This window comes from Saccopteryx bilineata, chromosome 1 (genome assembly GCF_036850765.1).
Source record: "Saccopteryx bilineata isolate mSacBil1 chromosome 1, mSacBil1_pri_phased_curated, whole genome shotgun sequence".
NCBI lineage: Eukaryota > Metazoa > Chordata > Mammalia > Chiroptera > Emballonuridae > Saccopteryx > Saccopteryx bilineata.
This window is the reverse complement of record NC_089490.1, coordinates 5763943-5784761: the sequence shown is the minus strand read 5'-3', so window position 1 is coordinate 5784761 and position 20819 is coordinate 5763943. Positions and strand designations below refer to the sequence as shown.

Genomic DNA, 20819 nt, shown 5'->3' with positions numbered 1-20819 from the left:
TATTCCCACACCAGCGCGGAGGCCTCTTCCGCTCCCGGAGCTGAGACCTGGGCACCACTCGGGAAACCCAGCCGAGGGCGCGGGGTCCAGGCCCACGGCCGCGGGAGCTCGGCGGTGGGTCCGCAGCGCGCAGACAGGGGCTTCTTTGTCACTGCCGCACCCCACGGACACTGCCTGCCTCCGCTACCAGTCCCCGAGGCTTGTGCTCCCGCGCGTTTCGTCCACGAGTGGGTGACCCGACCTCTTCCGTCCTCCGCCGGAGGAAGTAAACCGCTTAGGTCCCGGAGGCCAAGACTTGCAGCCGCCGGGGAGGCCCCCATCAAGCCCCGCCCCGGGTGCCTCCTCTTCCGCTCTCGCCGGGGTGGGGTCTGCGCGGCCCCCCGGGATCCGCTCCAACGCGGCCACGTTGTCCCGCGCTCCTTGGCGCGCGCGGCCCACGGGGGCGCCCCCGTGGCGTAGCCGCCGGACTTGGTGGGGCCGCGGTCGTGCCGAGCTCGCTCTGCGCGGCTCCGCGGCGCGGGGAGCGGCCCGGCCACCGCGTGGTTCCAGCGCGCGGGCGCGTCAGAACCCGGGGCCCGGGAGGCGCCGCCCTCCGTCGGCCCCGCTCGCTTTCCCACGGTGCCGCCCAGGCACTGCGACCCGCGGCGGGGAGCGCGGTCCAGTTGGGCTCCGCGCAGACAGGGGCGCCGGGGCCCATGCCCGTGCGCCCCCGCCGGCCCGCGCCATGGCCTCCGGGAGCGTGGCCGAGTGCTTACAGCAGGAGACCACCTGCCCCGTGTGCCTGCAGTACTTTGCCGAGCCCATGATGCTGGACTGCGGCCACAACATCTGTTGCGCGTGCCTCACTCGCTGCTGGGGCGCGGCGGAGACCAACGTGTCGTGTCCGCAGTGCCGGGAGACCTTCCCGCAGCGGCACCTGCGGCCCAACCGGCACTTGGCCAACGTGACCCAGTTGGTGAAGCAGTTGCGCACCGAGCGGCCGTCGTCGGGGCCCGGAGGCGAGATGGGCGTGTGCGAGAAGCACCGCGAGCCCCTGAAGCTGTACTGCGAGGAGGACCAGATGCCCATCTGCGTGGTGTGCGACCGCTCGCGGGAGCACCGCGGCCACAGCGTGCTGCCGCTGGAGGAGGCGGTGGAGGGCTTCAAGGTGCGCGCGGGGCGCGCGGAGCTGGGGAGTGGGCAGTGTGTCTGTGTGTGCGTGGCGGGGGGAGCCGGACAAAGGGAGGTGAGAGCCCGAGAGGCTTCCTTTTTTTTTTCGCCTAGAAAATGGCTGAGCCGGACGTGTGTGTTCACAGCCGTCATTTCCTCTCTGTCCGCACTAGAGTCCGGGCACTCAGATTGGGGAGGAAAACCTGTAGATGGTGAGGAAGCCACAAGGCCCCCTCCCGCCGCCCATGCGCCTTTCCTCCTGTACCCCAGCTCGCGGGGCCCCCATCCTCCAGATGGATGACCCCACGGAAACCGCCCTTGGTCGTGGGAGAGGTGTGCTCGTGACACCGCGTCCGTATCAGCAGGCTTCAGAGGCGCGCGTCCTCCTTTGGGCCTCTAGTGGGTCTCTCAGACCCTCACACAAGTTCCACCGGCAGTCACGCATCAAGCAGGTCACCACCTAGTCGGAAGCATTTCCCCGGCCCGGCCTTGGGCTCCGTTTTGTTCTGGAAGCTCAGGGAAAGACTGCTGAAGTTACTTTACCCTTCAGACCCGTAGAAGGTAACAGTTACTGTGAGGTTAAGTGAAATGAAGTGCTGTGTGGAGGAGCCCTTTTGTGAGCTGTTGAACCAACAGAGAATAGTAATAGTACAGCTGAACGGTAACAGTAACCGGGAAACCAAGTCATTTCCTTGGCTGTGGCGGAAGAACTACGGCGTGGAAAGCCTTTTGAGTCGAGTCACATATCCACTAGGCCAGCGGTTTTCAACCTTGTATGCCACAAGAATTTTTTTTTTCCTTTTGAGAGACAGGAACATTGAGCTGCTGCTCTGTGTGCCCTGACCAGGGATGGAACCCACAACCTTCTCATTTCGGTGTAGGACGCTTTTAACCGGCTGAGCTAACAGGCCAGGGCCTTAAACCATGCAGTACCTGACTTCTTAGTCAGGGGCCCTGACCCCTTCTTCCTTAGAATGTCAAAATAACGACAACAGCCAGCACAGCACTGATAACCATCCGGTATGAACGAATCAAAACTATACCTATTTTCTTTTTGTCTGATCAGAGGGAAAAAAAAAATATATGATATATATATATATGATATATATTTATATATAGGCGTGCCACAGAATTTTAATAATCAGTTGACGTGTCCCGCGAGATAAAAAGGTTGAAAATCGCTGTACTAGACCATGTGGTGTCTTTCCAGGGTCAGGTAGGTCGTGGACTCGCTGTTTAAGTTAAACACAAATTGCCGAAGGGAGAGTATAGGGACCCCCGTGTCCTGGTGATGGCATTGCGGTCCAGGGACAGGCTCAACCCTGGGACCTGGCATCAGGCACTGGGTGGCATGTGTGATGAGCAGAATAGCCACGCTGAGCCTAAGGGCCTGGTCCTGAATGGCCCGACTGTGTTTGCTTTTCCTAGGAGCAGATTCAGAACCAGCTGGATCACTTAAAAAGGGTGAAGGATTTAAAGAAGAGGCGGCGGGCACAGGGCGAGCAGGCCCGAGCCGAACTCCTGGTAAGGGTCTTCGCGGGTCATAGATACTGTCGCTGCCGCTGGCTGCTTTCTCCTCGGTCAGGCTGGTCTTCCTTCCTCAACCTTGTCGCCCAGACTTCTGGCTTCAGGTGAAACAAGGCCATAGGCTGGTTGGAACCCCCCAGAGAGCTGACCTGTCAGAAGCTTCACCTTCTAGCCCTGGGAAGCTCAGGGCTGACCCTTGACAGAGCCGATGTAGATGAGGTTCTTAGCATCCCTGGGTACCGTTCTGCAGGCAGATGCTGACAGTGGCTTTGCCTGAGCCCCGTGCTACTTCCTGTGGGGGTGTTCGCTTTCTTGACGACACTTCATTTCTGAAGGTTTCACTGTGTTTCCTTCCCCTGGTCTCCCAGGGCCTTGGCAAGGGGCTGATGTGCTAGTTTGTGATAGGGGTATTTGGGGGTTTTATTTTGAAAAATCAAGACAAAAAGTACAGAGACGGTTATAGTATGTACTTAAAAAAATCCATTTTCTGGGTTTTAAAACATTTGTTTTTTGAACAATAAATATTAAAATTTTCCACGATTGCAGGTATTTGCATGTGGAGAGCAAACTGTTAGATTAGTGGTATGTAAACACCGTCTTGTGAGAAGTGCCCGTCCTGGCTGGAGGGTAGCCGAGAGCTTTGGGACGGGGATCTTGTGCCCACGATGTCCTTAGAGGCTGTGCTTGTTGTCCCCGTTCAGGCCTCTGAGACCTCAGCTCCCCGAGGTCTGATGGATGGAGGATCTTCCAGTGAGTTTGGGTGGAGTCAGGTTATTAAGCACATAACCTTGTTCTTTGCAGGAGGATTGTCAAGGAAAGGAGATAGCCCTTCTCTGATAGTCAGGGTATTTGGACACACTTATACTTTTTTTTTTTTTAATATTTTTCCAAAGTGAGAAGCAGGGTAGCAGTTAGACTCCCACATGTGCCCGACCGGGATCCACCTGGCATGCCCACCAGGGGGCGATGCTCTGCCACAATCAGAGCCATTCTAGCGCCTGAAGCAGAGGCCATGGAGCCATCCTCAGCGCCTGGGCCAACTCTGCTCCAGTGGAGCCTTGGCTGCAGGAGGGGAAGAGAGAGACAGAGAAGAAGGAGAGGGGGAGGGGTGGAGAAGCAGATGGGCGCTCCTCCTGTGTGCCCTGGCCAGGAATCGAACCCGGGACTTCCACACGCTGGGCCAACACTCTTATCTACCGCTGAACCAACCAGCCAGGGCCCTGGACATACTTCTTGACTCTGACCACTAGCCAGTTGGATAGATGGAGAGAATAACGCAGCCTCCTGAGGCCTCAGTTTTCTCGTATGTGAAATGGGGCTACACTGGTTTTTCAGAAGGCTAGTCTTGCTGCCGTCCTTTCCTTCAGTGGTGCCTGTGTTTCTCTGGTTGTCACTTGAGAATTGAGTGATTGGGGGAGGGTGGGGCAGGGATGCTAAATGTTCTGCAGTTTACATCCCAAGCCAGCCAGAGTTACCCCTCCACCAGGGTGCCAACAGCATCCTGTTTGTTGTTTTGTTTTTTTAATTTAAGTGAGAGTAGGAGAGATAGACTCCAGCAAGTGCCCTGACAGGGATCCACCGGGCAACCCCCCATCTGGGGTCAGTGCTCTGCCCAGCCGGGGCCATGCTCACAACTGAGCTACTTTTAGCACCTGAGGCGGGGGCTGCACTGAGCCATCCTTAGCACCAGTGGTCAGTGTGCTCAAATCAATCGAGCTATGGCTGCAGGAGTGGGGAGAGAGAGAGAGAAAAGGAGGAGGGGAAGGGGGGAGAAGCAGATGAGTGCCTCTCCTGTGTGCCCTGACTTGGAATTGAACCCAGGACTTCTACCACTGAGCCAACTGGCCAGGGCCAACATCCCTTTTGAGAAACACTGCACTGAATTAGTTGATCTTTAAGGTCTCTCTCAGCTTTAATTTTTTTATTTCTAAGATGACATTTTATCATTTTTTGTCTTGGAAATCTTGGAAAGACTTCCCCAGCTGAAAAAAAAGGTACAAGCTTAAAATGGGTTTTTGTTTTTGTTTTTTTCTCTTAAGTTGGAAACAGGGAGGCAGTCAGACAGACTCCTGCCTGCACCGGACTGGGATCCACCCGGCATGCCCACCAGGGGGCGATGCTCTGCCCATCCGGAGCATTGCTTTGTCGCAACCAGAGCCACTCTAGCGCCTGAGGCAGAGGCCACAGAGCCATCCTCAGTGCCTGGGCCATCTTTGCTCCAATGGAGCCTTGGCTGCGGGAGGGGAAGAGAGAGACAGAGAGGAAGGAGAGGGAGGGGGAGGGGTGGAGAAGCAGATGGGCGCTTCTCCTGTGTGCCCTGGCCGGGAATCAAACCTGGGACTCCTGCATGCCAGGCTGATGCTCTACCACTGAGCCAACTGGCCAGGGCCTTAAAATGGATTTTGAAACAAAGGTGTTTGTGTGTGGTGTGTTTCAGGGAGCCTTGAAGGAGGGCGGCTAGAGGGATGGTTACTGATGGAAGGCTCTCGGAAGTCTGAAATAGGTCAGCTAGCCTTCTGGAGAGGACCAGATAGTAAACATACTGCTCACAGAAATGAAGGGATATTTCAGAATGGGTATGAAGCAGTAAGATACCCTCTCCTGTTTGTGAGCAGTGTATTTTTGGCGCTGTGGCCATGTCATTTGTTACAAGGACTCACTCAGCTGTTGTAGCCCCAGAGCAGCTTAAAGACAACATGTAAATAATTTACGGGTGTGGCTGCGTCCCACTAAAACTTGCCTGGGGTGGGGGTTGTGGAGGGGGGTAGACCAGAGAGGTTTGCTCACGCTTTGTTTAGAACAGCTTTGTTTAGAACACGGTGTTAATAGGGCCCTCTCCTGGGAGGTGGGTGGGGAAACTGGCAGATAAATTACACGATGACCTGGGAGGGGGCAGGGTGGAAGGAAACCCTTGGAAGGGGCTCCCCGAGGATTGTTGTAGAAATCACGTTTGCAGGTTCCCGACCATCCTCCGTGGGCACCTGTCTGGTCATGCCGCCTCCCAGACAGCCTTTCGTGGCTCTCCGTTGTACAAAGCCCTTGCCCGTTAGCCCGCCAGGCAAGGCGGGCGCTGGTCTCTTACTTCTGGCTTCTACCCTCAGGGTTTATGTGGCCCCATCTGGGCGGAAGCTGTGTCTTCTCTCCCCCTCTTTGACCTGTGCCCTTTTTTTCCCACCTGGAATGCTCTCCTGGTCTTGGACCGCACGGTGAGCTCCTGGTTCTTCTCCGACTCTCTGACCTCCGCTTCGGTGAGAAGACTGTGCCGACTTCCTCCCACCACAGCTGTCTCCCCGTTCTGTTCTGTTTTGTTTACAGAGACGAGAGAGAGTCAGAGAGAGGGATAGACAGGGACAGACAGACAGGAATGGAGAGATGAGAAGCATCAATCATTAGTTTTTGGTTGTGACACCTTAGTTGTTCATGGATTGCTTTCTCATATGTGCCTTGACCGTGGGGCTGCAGCAGACCGAGTGACCCCTTGCTCGAGCCAGGGGCCTTGGGTCCAAGCTGGTGAGCTTTGCTCAAACCAGATGAGCCTGCGCTCAAGCTTGTGACCTCGGGGTCTCAAACCTGGGCCCTCCGCATCCCAGTCTGACGCTCTATCCACTGCGCCACTGCCTGGTCAGGCTGTCTCCCCATTTTTACTTACCCGTCTGTCTATGATGACGTGTGTCGTGTGAACCCCACTCTGACTGGACTTGAGTTTCTTGGCGTTAGCAACTGTGTGTTAATTATCACTGGGATAATGTAGTTCTTGGCTGTTTTAGACCCAGTCAGTCAGTTAAGATTGAAGGAAAAAAACCAGCGAGGGAACCAGATGCTTGTTTCAGTGCACAGGACGCAGCGGTGAGGTCGGGGAGTACCGAGTGGGGGCCGGTGGGGGGGCTGCAGAGGCGAACCTCCCCTCTCCTCCCTGCCCCCGCTGTGCACAGAGCCTGACCCAGATGGAGAGGGAGAAGATCATCTGGGAGTTTGAGCAGATGTATCACTCCCTGAAGGAGCAGGAGTACCGCCTGCTGGCCCGCCTGGAGGAGCTGGACCTGGCCATCTACAACAGCATCAACGGCGCCATCACCCAGTTCTCCTGCAACATCTCCCAGCTCAGCAGCCTCATCGCCCAGCTGGAGGAGAAGCAGCAGCAGCCCACCCGGGAGCTCCTGCAGGTGAGCAGGGGCGGCCAGTCCCAGGGGTCCTGCGGTGTGACCCTCCCGGTGCAGGGGTGGCCAGTCCCAGGGGTCCTGCGGTGTGACCCTCCCGGTGCAGGGGTGGCCAGTCCCAGGGGTCCTGCGGTGTGACCCTCCTGGTGCAGGAGTGGTCAGTCCCAGGGGTCCTGCGGTGTGACCCTCCTGGTGCAGGAGTGGTCAGTCCCAGTGGTCCTGGGGTGTGATCCTCCCGGTGCAGGGGTGGTCAGTCCCAGCGGTCCTGTGGTGTGACCCTCCCGGTGCAGGGGCTGCAGCCGCATAGCCCTTACCCAGCGAGCCCACAGGGAGGGTGGCATGCCTGCCTGTCATTCACGAGTTCATTAAACACATGTGAGTGGTCTGCTCCGGGCTGGGCACTGTCTGAGGGACTGGGGACAAGGGGTGGAGAAGCTCTCCTAAAATGGCTGTCCTGATATTGTGATCAGATAACAACACGATGAACAGACCAGTACCAGAGCTGCTGACTAATGCCATGAAAAACTATGCCCGCCCTCTGTTCTTTTTTTTCTTTTTCTTTTTTTTTTTTTTAGTTTTCCGAAGCTGGAAACGGGGAGAGACAGTCAGACAGACTCCCGCAAGCGCCCGACCGGGATCCACCCGGCAGGCCCACCAGGGGCGGCGCTCTGCCCGCCAGGGGGCGATGCTGTGCCCCTCCGGGGCGTCGCTCTGCCGCCACCAGAGCCACTCTAGCGCCTGGGGCAGAGGCCAAGGAGCCATCCCCAGCGCCCGGGCCATCTTTGCTCCAGTGGAGCCTCGGCTGCGGGAGGGGAAGAGAGAGACAGAGAGGAAGGAGGAGGGGTAGAGAAGCAAATGGGCGCTTCTCCTATGTGCCCTGGCTGGGAATCGAACCCGGGTCCCCCGCACGCCAGGCCAACACTCTACCACTGAGCCAACCGGCCAGGGCCTGCCGTCTGTTCTTGTATGTCCCGTGAGGTCAGTAGGGTTCTTACATAGATTAAAGTGGTTGGAAAAAATCAGGACAGTGTATTTCATGTGTGTGAAAATGTAAAATTCACATTCTATCATCCATATATGTGATTGGCACGTAATCCATCTTTATTATGTTTTATCTATTCTTACTTTCCTACTGTAACCTCAGCTGTGACAGACTGTCGGGCCTTATTTTTTGAAGTTTCCCCACTCCTGCTTTAGAGTGAGAAGAGAGGAGGGTTCGCTTTAAGCTTTTATGAACACTGGTATTTCTTGCTAGCAAAAGAACGGAACAGGTGACCAGAGAGGCACAGTGCAGTCAGGGAGGGTGTTTCGACATCAGAAATACTGGGAGGGCCAGTGTTCATGGAGTGTGAAAACATGGCTGGCCCTGGCCGGTTGGCTCAGTGGTAGAGCGTTGGCCTGGCGTGTGGGGGACCGGGATTCGATTCCCGGCCAGGACACATAGGAGAAGTGCCCATTTGCTTCTCCACCCCCCCTCCTTCCTCTCTGTCTCTCTCTTCCCCTCCCGCAGCCAAGGCTCCATTGGAGCAAAGATGGCCCGGGCGCTGGGGATGGCTCCTTGGCCTCTGCCCCAGGCGCTAGAGTGGCTCTGGTCGCAAAAGAGCGACGCCCCGGAGGGGCAGAGCATCCCCCCCTGGTGGGCGTGCCGGGTGGATCCCGGTCGGGCGCATGCGGGAGTCTGTCTGACTGTCTCTCCCTGTTTCCAGCTTCAGAAAAATGCAAAAAAAAAAAAAAGAAAAGAAATACTAGGAGGGCCAGTGTTCATGGAGTGTGAAAACATGGCCGTTGTGATGGCCTCTGTGGGACAGCTTGGGCAGGGCCCGTTAGGAAGAGAGCTGGGGACTCGATGTGCTGAGTGGAGACTACGGGAGTCAAAGGCTGAAGGAGGTGTAAGGAAATTCTCGGAGATGAGGGAGGGTTGTGGGGTGTCCTGGGAAGGGGTGCTGAAGAAACTACATACAGTTTTGAAAGAATGCGCGGGAAGAAGAGCCTGTGTCAGGAGGACCAAGGTGAGGACAGTCCCCGGAGCTCTGACAGTGATGGGGACTGGTCACCGGAGGGTTGTTCCCTAGAAGGCAGAGGGGTGGGAACTACAGCACGTGTGGGAGTTGGTTTTGGAAGGTCCTCTATTGTGGTGCAGGCAGGTTGTGAGGCTTCATAAAAACCTGGTGACCTTCGTTCTCTCTTTTTTGTGTGTGTGTATTTTTCTGAAGTGAGAAGCGGGGAGGGAGACAGACTCCCGCATGCGCCCGACTGGGATCCACCTGGCACGCCCACCAGGGGGCGATGCTCTGCCCATCTGGGGCGTCGCTCTGCCGCGACCAGAGCCACCCTAGCGCCTGAGGCAGAGGCCACAGAGCCATCCCCAGCGCCCGGGCCAACTTTGCTCCAGTGGAGCCTCGGCTGCGGGAGGGGAAGAGAGAGACAGAGAGGAAGGAGAGGGGGAGGGGTGGAGAAGCAGATGGGCGCTTCTCCTGTGTGCCCTGGCTGGGAATCAAACCCAGAACTTCCGCTCGCCAGGCCGACGCTCTACCACTGAGCCAACCGGCCAGGGCTCATTCTCTTTCATAGTGAGAGTGCAGGGTGTTCCTTGAGCAGGATTGTTAGGGAAGATATGAGCTTTGAGGAGTGTGGGAAAGTTCTGGAATTACCATTTTACAGTAAAGCCAGTTGGTTTGTGAGAGGTGGGCTTGTTCATTGAATTTGGGATTATCCTGGGAGCAGTAGGCCATGACTGCTCCGATACAGGCCTGGAGAACTCGGGTAGTTAGGCTCATCCAGGATTCAGGCTTTGAAAGATGGACTTCAGGGTTTGTTGTTGTTGATGATAAAATAAATCAAGGCATTTACTGTGTCAGCCATTTCAAGGCGTATAACTCAGTAGCTTTTAATCAACTCAGAATGTTTGCAAAATTGCCACAACCAGCTAGTTCCAGAACCCTTTGACCACCTCCAGATCCCTTTCTAGCCCCAGGCAACCACTGATCTGCTCTGTGTCTCCCGGGGTGTGCTTATTCTGGATGTTTGACATAGGGGTGGAGTCATTTATTTTTCACACACACACACACACACACACACACACACACACGCAGTGGAATACTAGGCAACAGTAAAGAAGAAGGTCGACACCTGTGAACAATGTGGTTTCCAGGATGTAGTCTTAAATGACTGGAAGCATCCACCAGAAAATACGGGGATGGGAAAAAGAGTGACAGATTCTCTCCGGCCGAGTCTCAGACTTTATGAGTGCCAAAAATGAGAACAGTGATGAATTATCTATAACCCATGGAATAATGTGAGAATCTATGAGTCCCTACTACTGATGAATAAGAAAGGAAGATTCTCCCTTTCAGTAGTGGTATGTTGACGAAGTAACACAAGGAATTTTGACTTTTGAAAACGACAAATTGGCAACCTGTATAATGACAGTTAATTCAGACCATAGTTTTTGATAGACAATATATCTAAGGAAGGAAAGGTTAATAGAAATTGCAAAATATTAACATAATTTCAGAGTGGTCACTTTTAGGTTACTTATTAATTACACAGCGGAGAATAGCAGCTATCAGTAGTAAGCAGAAAGCAAATATTGTGTGCCTTTTGAAGGTTCCAGCATTTGCTTGTCACAGGTTGTACAACCTGAATTTAGTTGTGAGGGAAGATCTGACAACCCAAATGGAAGGTCATTCTGTAAGATGACTAGGCTGTATTAAACTTATTAAGTCAATTGGTTAAATTAGAATATGGATTAGCTAAACATCAGTGTTCAGCTTGTCGTTAACATAAGAAAATGTACTTGGGAAATGATCACAGAAGTATAAAGTGGTCAAGGAGTATAATATATGCACTTCTCATGTATGAGATGCACCGGTTTTTGAAAAATCTGGGGTTAGAAAACTGGGTTCATCTCATCCAGTGGTTGTGGCATCTCAAATGCCCTCGATGGAACTGAGGACGAGGCCATCTGTGAAGACAGGGATTCGTCATTAGACACAGATGAGGACAAGCTCATGGATGGGAGTTCTGACATTGATGAGGAGTTGTATGAATTTTATGATGAATAAAACTTGAGTTCAACTTTATGGAATACATTTTTTTTTTTAATTTCAGGCCCCAGAATTAAGATGCATCTTATACATGGGAGCGTCTTATACACGGGGAAATCTGGTTGACAGTGATGTCTCAAACGGTTCTAAGGATACATTTGTCTATAATAACCTGGTGCATTTGTGTAAAGAGTACACAGTATATAGGAGCGCTTTCTGCTGGCGGCTTTTCTGTGAACTTGAAATAATTTTACAGTAGAGAGTGTTGGGAAGCCAGCTGCCCAGGTGTGGTCTGAGGGGAGATGCTGAGTTAGTAAGTTTGAAATCCTGAAGTTCTCGAGCCTGTTGCAGAACGAGGACAGAGGAAGCTCTGTGTAGCGAGTAGTGTGGCCCAGTGTCCTGGGTGTCTCCCTCCTTGACTGTGAGTGGTGCTCCTGGTCCCCCGGTTTCTCCCAGGACCGGCAGCCCATCGTTGGGTGTTCAGCAAACGTCTGTGAAAGGAAACTAGATACGAACGACTTCTCATGATTATCCTGTTTCTTTTCTCTCCTAGGACATCGGGGACGCACTGAGCAGGTACAGTGTCTTTCTCTCCCTCGTGTTAAAGTCAAGCAGGGGAAGCCTGTCTCCTGTTACTTAAAAATCCTGAAAGGAGCCCAAAGCCAGAGATGCCCATCTTGCCCAATGGGCACATACCATGCCTGTCCCTGAACAGAGTCATTAGTGCACAAGGAAGTTGCATGGACCACGGCTCCTCTCATTAGAACTCGGGATTATTGACCGATTGTGGGGTGAGTGGGCAGAGTGTGGGGCCCACTGGGGAGGTTGCGGGTGGTTTTGAGGACGTCCGTGGGGAGGGTGGGGGCTTCCAGGCACTTGGCAGAGTGCAAGGGCACGTTAGGATTGTTGCATCCTAAACATTCCAGGATCCTTTCTCTTTCATTCTCTCTCTTCTTTAATGGGGAAAAGGTGGCCCGAAAGGGCATGGCCAGCTTGCTTGTGTAATTAGTGATGAGACACCTGGATCCTGGCTCCTCCTCTCGTTATTTCCGCCCTGTGTCATCAGACAGAACGTGAGGAAGAAAGCGCTCCCCGGGTGATGGAACAGGACTGAACAGGGTGGACTTGGGGGGAGGCAAGAAGCCAGGCAGAGGAGGCACAGCTGCGATTATAGGGCAGGGTGGTGCAGGCAAGCCGGAGAGGCCTGGGGGGCGGACTGTGCGGTGGAGGACTGCAGGGGCGGAGTCCTGTGCGGTGGAGGACTGCGGGGGCAGAGTCACGTGCGGTGGAGGACTGCGGGGGCGGAGTCACGTGCGGTGGAGGACTGCAGGGGCGGAGTCCTGTGCGGTGGAGGACTGCGGGGGCAGAGTCACGTGCGGTGGAGGACTGCAGGGGCGGAGTCCTGTGCGGTGGAGGACTGCTGGGGCGGAGTCATGTGCGGTGGAGGACTGCAGGGGCGGAGTCGGGCGGTGGAGGACTGCAGGGGCGGAGTCATGTGCGGTGGAGGACTGCAGGGGCGGAGTCGGGCGGTGGAGGACTGCAGGGGTGAAGTCCTGTGCGGTGGAGGACTGCTGGGGCGGAGTCCTGTGCGGTGGAGGACTGCAGGGGCGGAGTCACGTGCGGTGGAGGACTGCAGGGGCGGAGTCACGTGCGGTGGAGGTCTGCAGGGGCGGAGTCACGTGCGGTGGAGGACTGCAGGGGCGGAGTCGGGCGGTGGAGGACTGCTGGGGCGGAGTCCTGTGTGGTGGAGGACTGCAGGGTTGGAGTCACGTGCGGTAGAGGACTGCAGGGGCGGAGTCATGTGCGGTGGAGGACTGCAGGGGCGGAGTCATGTGCGGTAGAGGACTGCAGGGGCGGAGTCACGTGCGGTGGAGGACTGCAGGGGCGGAGTCACGTGCGGTGGAGGACTGCAGGGGCGGAGTCGGGCGGTGGAGGACTGCTGGGGCGGAGTCATGTGCGGTAGAGGACTGCAGGGGCGGAGTCATGTGCGGTAGAGGACTGCAGGGGCGGAGTCATGTGCGGTGGAGGACTGCAGGGGCGGAGTCACGTGCGGTGGAGGACTGCAGGGGCGGAGTCGGGCGGTGGAGGACTGCTGGGGCGGAGTCCTGTGCGGTGGAGGACTGCAGGGTTGGAGTCACGTGCGGTAGAGGACTGCAGGGGCGGAGTCATGTGCGGTGGAGGACTGCAGGGGCGGAGTCACGTGCGGTAGAGGACTGCAGGGGCGGAGTCACGTGCGGTGGAGGACTGCAGGGGCGGAGTCACGTGCGGTGGAGGACTGCAGGGGCGGAGTCACGTGCGGTGGAGGACTGCAGGGGCGGAGTCGGGCGGTGGAGGACTGCAGGGGCGGAGTCCTGTGCGGTGGAGGACTGCAGGGGCGGAGTCGGGCGGTGGAGGACTGCAGGGGCGGAGTCCTGTGCGGTGGAGGACTGCAGGGGCGGAGTCACGTGCGGTGGAGGACTGCAGGGGCGGAGTCACGTGCGGTGGAGGACTGCAGGGGCGGAGTCCTGTGTGGTGGAGGACTGCAGGGGTGGAGTCACGTGCGGTGGAGGATTGCTGGGGCGGAGTCACGTGCGGTGGAGGATTGCTGGGGCGGAGTCCTGTGCGGTGGAGGACTGCAGGGTTGGAGTCACGTGCGGTGGAGGACTGCAGAGGTGGAGTCGGGCCTGGAGGGAGCTGAACTAAAGCTGATTACAGGGGGCGAGGACACGCCCGCCCGCCCGAGGAAACAGCTTGGTGATGTGGGCACATGGCGGCTGGTTTGGGGTTGTGTTCGTAGAATCACGTGGATAATAGATTTTTCCGAGAGAGCCCCTGGGAGGGGGAGATGAGTTGGTCGTTGCAAACGTCCCAGCCAGCTGACCCCCCAGCAAATACTACTTGTTACTTTTGACTTGGATGTCAGTCTGGTTCTGACCTAACAGGATCCTAACGTTGATGCCATTAAGGCTTGGGTTTGGCTTTGTGGGGTAGGGAGTCCACAATTTCATTGGCTTCAGACCTGAAACATCATAAGGACTTGTCACCGTAAGAGACGTGCCTAGGACTGGTCTGGTGGGTCCAGGGATCACCAGACTGGGGCTCCTTCCCTGCACTGCTCTGCCCCCACCCCCTAAGACACGGTCCTTTCTCTGTCATCAAGATAGTTGCTACAGTGCCGGCCACAGGAAGGAGATACGTCACATCACCTTTCTCTGTAAGCCGGTTTCTGAAATTCATGCCAGATGCTTTTGAACCCCTCATTGGTCAGAACCCTGTCGCAGGGTCACATCTAGACTGGGCAGCTAGGACCCCGTCAGGTTTGGAAGATGGAAGAAGAAGGGATAGTTGTGGGCAGGCAGTGAGCAGTCCGTCTTTGCCACGGACCCCTTGAAAGGGTGTGGGCAGTTGGGTACTGTCCTGGGAGGACCCTTCTGTCTGAAGGTGTCATTCTTACCCTGTTTGGGAACCTGAGGGTTGTGGGTCATTGCCCATCGAGACTATCCAGGACTTTGTTGTGGAATCTCGGGCTTTCAATTCAGTTCAATTCGATTCAATTCAGTAAACCCTGTGAAAAGCCATGAGCTCTATGCTTTGGGGGATTTAAAAAAATGAAGATGTTTCTTTATTTTCCGGTCCAGAGGGTCATAGTCAGGAGGGGACGATGGAAAAGGGGCTTTTAAAGACTCTGGACCCCGGTTAGCCAGTTCAGCCCAGGCCCTGGAAGGTCATAGAAGGTCATGGAGTTGGGGAAGGGAGTCACTCTTTTTTTTTTTTTTTTTAACTTAGGGCTGAAAGAATCCGGATCCCCGAACCTTGGATCACACCTCCAGATCTGCAAGAGAAAATCCATATTTTTGCCCAGAAATGTCTGTTCATGACGGAGAGCCTGAAGCAGTTCACAGGTATCGTGAACGGCGGTGTCCGTGAGGGGAAGTGGGTGGGTGCTCGGACGTGGGTCTCGGCTGGCAGGCTGCGTTTTCCAGCCGGGTCGTGGGGTGCACACTGATGGACGTTTCTTTCTCCCCTTTAGAAAAAATGCAGTCAGACATGGAGAAAATCCAAGGTAAATCTGTCTACTTAACGGGCGTTTGATGTTGGAGTTTCCCGGGAGACGGGCGTCTGCAATGCCGCGTGGGGACGCGCAGGGCTGGTAGAGCCCCACTGCCCAGCGTGCCTGGCATTTCACCCCTTCCTTCTGCCCTGTTCAGTTTTTTTATTTGTTTGTTTCAGTTAATAGCCTCTTGTTTCATTTTGAAGTCTTTTAACTCTGTGCACTCAGTTCTCAATCTTAATGGGTAGAGGAGAAAAATAGGCAGCCCAGAACGGATCCTGAATTAGTGATTGTCCGGAGTTAGTGAAGAGGGTGAACGGAAACGGTCCTCGTTCCGTTCCAGCTGACCCAGAATTTACAAGTACAATTTACGGAGTGCCTACTGCTTGCGGGCGCGGCTGCTGACCAGTGTAGGGGGCACTGAGCAGCCTGACCAGGCGGCACCTTGAGGGAAGGGGTGAGGAGCGGGATTCGGGAACGAGGGCGCCTGGGTCCCGGGTCCCGCGCTGCGGTGAGGATCCCGCACCATGTGGGCATAGCTCGGAGGTACTGCCCCCGCGCCGGTTTGGTCTGGACCCCAGCAATAAAGTACATTTTGCAATCAAGCGAGTCACGAATATGTTAGTTTCCCAGTGCATATAAAAGTTATGTTTACATGACACTGTCTGTTTGAAGTGTGTAATAGCATTATGTCTTTTTAAAAAAGTATACATACCTTGATTTAAAAATTGTTTATTGTTTAAAAATGCTTTAACCATCTGAGCCTTCAGCCAGTCGTGATATTTTTACTGGTGTAGGGTCTCACCTTCGGTTTGTAAAAAAAAAAAAAAAAAAACACCCCTCCTCCATGTTGGTGAAGTGCAATAAAAAGAGGTATTTTTGTAATTTCTTCCTCTGTAAAATAAGGAAAATAGTAGTTATGACCCTTGTAAGGTTGTAAGGAGTCAATTAAATTAGGTACCATTTCTAAAGCCTCTAAGCATGGGGTCTGACTCGTCATAAACTTTCTGTGTATTTTATTAGAACATGTTCTAGATATTTAAGGAGAACTCTTTCAATGTAAAACTTTCTGCTCCTGTGCCACATTCAGTTAGGACTGGCTCTACATTCAATTATAAAAATCCTAGGCGGTGTGGTGGAATCGATAAAATCTTTATATGTATAGGTTAGTTCTTATTCTTTGCAAATGACAACAGCCCATCATCTCTGTTAACTTCATGTGTGATGTATGCTGAGTCTTTCTTTGCACGGTGTCTTTTTTTTTTCATATACATACTCTTGGTACCTCCCAACATCAACGTAGGGGACGGTCGCATGTCCATGAGCAAAACAAGCAGGGAGAAGTTCCACTTAACACGGTGGATGACCCCAGAAGCTGTTAGTTTGGACGTGACCTTCCTCAGTCTAGTTCTTGTGGACTTCTCTTCTCCTGCTACTTAAAAGGCTGCCTGTAGCCTGACCATTGGTGACACAGTGGATAAAGCGTCGACCTGGAACGCTGAGGTCGCTGGTTCGAAACCCTGGGCTTGCCCAGTAAAGGCACATATGGGAGTTGATGCTTCCTGCTCCTCTCCTCCCTCTCTCCCCCCTTCTCTAAAATAAATAAATTTAAAAAAATCTAAAAAAAAAAGTTCTAAAAAAAAAAAAAACTGCTTGTGAAACTATTTTTGTTAACTCTAAAGTGCCTTTTAAGTAAATAGTTTTATTGGCTCCAGTGTGGTAGTAGGTGTCACTCAAGCCACCCAGCCTCTAGCACAGGTGACTTGTGACAGCCAAGAGTTGTGTGTGTGACATGCACTTGGAGCCGTGTGTCCCCTTGTAGACTCATCTTGCACACTGGAGGGTGGGATCCTTGATCTTGGCTCAGTTGGACCCAGTGGGCTACCGGACCAGACTCGTGGTTATGCCTTCACTCCCAAGTTCCCAGTGCCCCGTCCCCTCAGAGCTGGATGACGGGGAGTCAGTGTAGGAGGAAATCAGTGCGTGGCTGACAGTAGGGTTCTAGTGGATACCACTGCTTTATGACGCTAACCAAAGTTCCCTCAAGTTGGGTGTTTCCTGGAAATACATATCTGACTTCCGTAACTTCTTTTCTCTTGTTCTTTCAGAATTAAGAGAGGCTCAGTTATACTCAGGTAAGTGTTAGAAAAACCATGCGGGGAAAGAAGTACAAATTTTTATGAACATCATCGGTATTGGACGATTGTAGAAATTGCCTAGTTTTGGATCCGTTAGGTCAGTGGTTTTCAACCTTTTCATACTTGGGGACTGGTGAACATAGAATTATTATTTCAGGGATCGCTAAGGCAGGAAATCGCCCTGCGCATAAGCGAATCCGACTGAGATCATTGGGTTTATAATCTTCCTACACCATCAGGGTGGTCCACTCCTGAGGAACAGCGTGAAATCTCTGCTGGACCCTTCCACGGACCAGTGACTGAAAAGCACTGCTTTAGGGTTCACGTGTAAAAATGATAAACAGTAGCGGTGAAAAGTCATTGCTTGTTTCTCTGTGTTTGCGATGCTTTTGCCTCCTGCAGTGATGCAGAGCTGAAGAATGGACCTTTGAAATAGGAAGTCGAGCATAGGTGCTGTGAAGAATTACTGAATGAAATCGCAGCTCCCCCAAAAGTAGAGCAGCGCTCTGTCTGTCCAGCCTCAGGGCAGTGTGTGGTTTGTAAAAAACAGCTATCCTTCCGAAAAAGAGATTGAGTTCAAAACTTGTTCTTAGTGCAGCGAGAGTCTAGGAATCTCATGTTGTCACATTTCTGTTCCTTGGTGCAAGAGTTGAAACGTCCCTTCCCCTGACCCCCTGGTCGGCACACTGCAGCTCACGAGCCACATGGGCTCTTCGGCCCCTTGAGTGTGGCTCTTCCACAAAATACCACGTGCTGGCAAAGGCCAGCTTAGGAGTATCCTAATTAAGTGAATAACAATGTACCTACCTATGTAGTTTAAATTTTAAAAAATTGGCTCTGAAATGTCAGTCGTACTGTTGATACTCGGCTCTGTTGACTGATGAGTTTGCCGACCTCTCCCCTGACCCATCACCTTCACCTGGTGTTCAGACCGGGCGAATCTGTGTCCTCAGAGGCACTCAAACCTGAGGTGTGTGTACTCTGTACAGTCACTTGGGCGTTTTCTGTTGTGTGGGATCCTGAAGGAAGCGGACAGCAGGCCTTCTCTTGTGATTCATATTTCTTTGAACAAGTGTTAATTGAACACCTTGTTTATGTGCTACACTGTCTAACATTATGCAGGATACTGTAGAAGGAACAAAAGAGTGTAATGTAAGACCCTGTCCTGTCCTTGGAGCTGAGTGTCTGGTTGGTGGTATGAGGTATACACTCGGCATGAGAGAGGTGTGGTTGAACCAAGAACTGACTGTCTGGGGTTTTGATTGCTTCTACCCAGTGGCCTGTTCTGGGGTTTTTGCAGGATTCTTGTAGCCCACCTGAGCTTTGGTTTGGAGGGATAATGCTTTGGAATCTTTTTTTTTTTTAATTTTTTTGTATTTTTCCAAAGTTAGAAGGGGGGAAGCAGAGAGACAGACTCCTGCATGCGCCTGACCGGGATCCACTCGGCATGCCCACCAGAGGGCGATGCTCTGTCCATCTGGGGCGTTGATCTGTTGCAACTGGAGCCATTCTAGCACCTGAGGCAGAGGCCACAGAGCCATCCTCAGTGCCTGGGCCAAATTTTGCTCCAGTGGAGCCTTGGCTGTGGGAGGGGAAAAGAGAGACAGAGAGGAAGGAGAGGGGGAGGGGTGGAGAAGCAGATGGGCGCTTCTCCTGTGTGCCCTGGCCGGGAATCAAACCTGGGACTTCCACATGCTGGGCTGATGCTCTTCCACTGAGCCAACCAAACAGGGTATGTTTTGGAATCTTCTCCTGAACAAGATTTAAGAGCAGATGAAAGTGTCTGTCTCTGTGAAGCAGGAAGAATCCACATGATTGAAAGATGCGTTGATAGTAAAAAACCACCAAGAGAAGTGGGCGATACACAGTTTCAGATTTAAAGACGGGAAGTGTAAATAGCTCCAGCTGGTTGAGGAATGTGGGCCATGTATTGGACATTTTAAGAAAGTGAATGGGATGCCTGATCTCTGGTGGCGCACTGGATAAAGCGTCAACCTGGGAACACTGAGGTCGTCGGTTCAAAACCCTGCACTTGTCTGGTCAAGGCATATATGGGAGTTGATGCTTCCTGCTCCTCCCCCCTTTCTCTCTCTTCTCTAAAATGAATAAATAAATTTAAAAAAAGAAAAAAAAAGGTGAATAGGATTTGCATGTACTGAGTAGAGGTCCTAGGGAATGGAGAATATAGAAGAGTGAATTTAAAGGTGGGAAAATTGTTACAGGTTCCCAGTTCCTTCTCCTCAGTTCCAAAACTCTCTAATTTGTACTGTATTTCTCCATGTATAAGATGCATCCTTTTCTGAAAAATTCGGCGTCTAAAAACTGGGTGCATCTTACACAGTTGTTGTGGCATTTCAAATGCCATAGATGGAACTGAGGACGAGACAGTATATGAAGACAGTGATTCGTCATCAGACACAGAGGAGGACAAGCTCATGGATGGGAGTGTTGACAGTGATGAGTTGTATGAATTTTATGAATAAAACGAGTTAAATAACTTGATATAACTTTTTTTCAAATTTTGGGCCCCACAATCAAGGTGCATCTTATACATGGGAGTGTATACACGGGGAAATACGGTATATGGGAAATTCAGTTTATCATGGATATTGTGGCTTAAGAGGTCAAAGAAAGGGAATAGATGTAAAAAATCCTGATCTTTTCCATATATCCTGGCTTTGAAAGGTAAACAGCTAAATCCCAACAGTCTTTTTTGTTGTTGTTGTTGAATGTTAAATTCAGGGCTGTCTTTCATTATAAAGTGAATGCGGCCTGTCCTCTGTCGTGGGGGGGGGGGTGCTCTTGTTCTGTTATCCAGCAGGTAGACGGAAGCTGGGAGTTCTCCAGCGGGTTCTCCTGACCCTCCGCTGACCCTCCCCTTCTCCTCTGTGTCTCCGCAGTGGATGTGACCCTGGACCCCGACACGGCCTACCCCAGCCTGATCCTCTCTGACAATCTGCGACAAGTCCGGTACAGCTACCTCCAGCAGGACCTGCCCGACAACCCCGAGCGGTTCAACCTGTTTCCCTGTGTCCTGGGCTCTCCCTGCTTCGTCGCCGGGAGGCACTACTGGGAGGTGGAGGTGGGGGATAAAGCCAAGTGGACCATAGGGGTGTGTGAAGACTCGGTGTGCAGGAAAGGTGGGGTGACCTCTGCCCCCCAGAACGGATTCTGGGCCGTGTCCTTGTGGTATGGGAAAGAGTACTGGGCTCTTACCTCCCCAATGACCGCCCTCCCCCTGCGCACCCCTCTTCAGCGGGTGGGGATTTTCTTGGACTATGATGCTGGTGAGGTGTCCTTCTACAATGTGACGGAGAGGTGTCACACCTTTACTTTCTCTCACGCTACCTTCTGCGGGCCTGTCCGGCCTTACTTCAGCCTGAGCTACTCAGGAGGGAAGAGTGCCGCCCCTCTGATCATCTGCCCCATGAGTGGGATTGAGGGGTTTTCTGGCCAAGTTGGGAGTCCTGGTCATGCAATGGAGACCTCCCCGTGAGGAGGTCAACGCAGGCTAGAGGGGCCGTTGACCCTACTTCTACCCCAAGCGTAAGGGATCTTGTTGCCTTGCCATTTCCCGTCCTTGACAGCCGGATATCCTGACCACTTTCCCAGCCCCTGCAGTGGAAGACAGGATGTCCACTTTCTCTGTCATCCTCTCCCCACAAAAACTGAGATATAATAGAAGCATCGAGATTGTTCAGAAATAAAAACCAGCTCTCCACCTCTAGTGTGTCACAGTTTCTGGTTTTGTACATTGTCCAAGGGGATAAAG

The 20819-nt window shown here is 53.2% G+C and overlaps 1 protein-coding gene across 2 annotated transcripts; it reads left to right on the top strand.

Moving 5' to 3' along the window:
- Positions 1-338: 338 nt before the first annotated feature.
- Positions 339-20774, top strand: TRIM27 (tripartite motif containing 27). Of its 2 annotated transcripts, none has more exons than XM_066254204.1 (8): positions 339-1147; positions 2578-2673; positions 6609-6839; positions 11433-11455; positions 14645-14760; positions 14889-14921; positions 17018-17044; positions 19948-20774. In XM_066254204.1, exons 1-8 carry the CDS (start codon positions 725-727, stop codon positions 20541-20543), a joined length of 1545 nt encoding a protein of 514 aa, XP_066110301.1. In that variant the 5' UTR covers positions 339-724; the 3' UTR covers positions 20544-20774. The 2 variants fall into 2 exon arrangements, with proteins under 2 accessions (XP_066110301.1, XP_066110300.1); XM_066254203.1 differs by having other exon boundaries at positions 581-1147; positions 6675-6839.
- The last annotated feature ends 45 nt before the right edge of the window (positions 20775-20819 follow it).

What these genes read in the sequence shown, in the direction of transcription:
- TRIM27 (XM_066254204.1), top strand. Translation starts at nt 725, where the DNA reads ATGGCCTCCGGGAGCGTGGCCGAGTGCTTACAGCAGGAGACCACCTGC. An exon ending in AGGCGGTGGAGGGCTTCAAG is followed by an intron (nt 1,148 to 2,577) that starts GTGCGCGCGGGG and finishes TGCTTTTCCTAG; the next exon opens with GAGCAGATTCAGAACCAGCT. An exon ending in ATCGGGGACGCACTGAGCAG is followed by an intron (nt 11,456 to 14,644) that starts GTACAGTGTCTT and finishes TTTTTAACTTAG; the next exon opens with GGCTGAAAGAATCCGGATCC.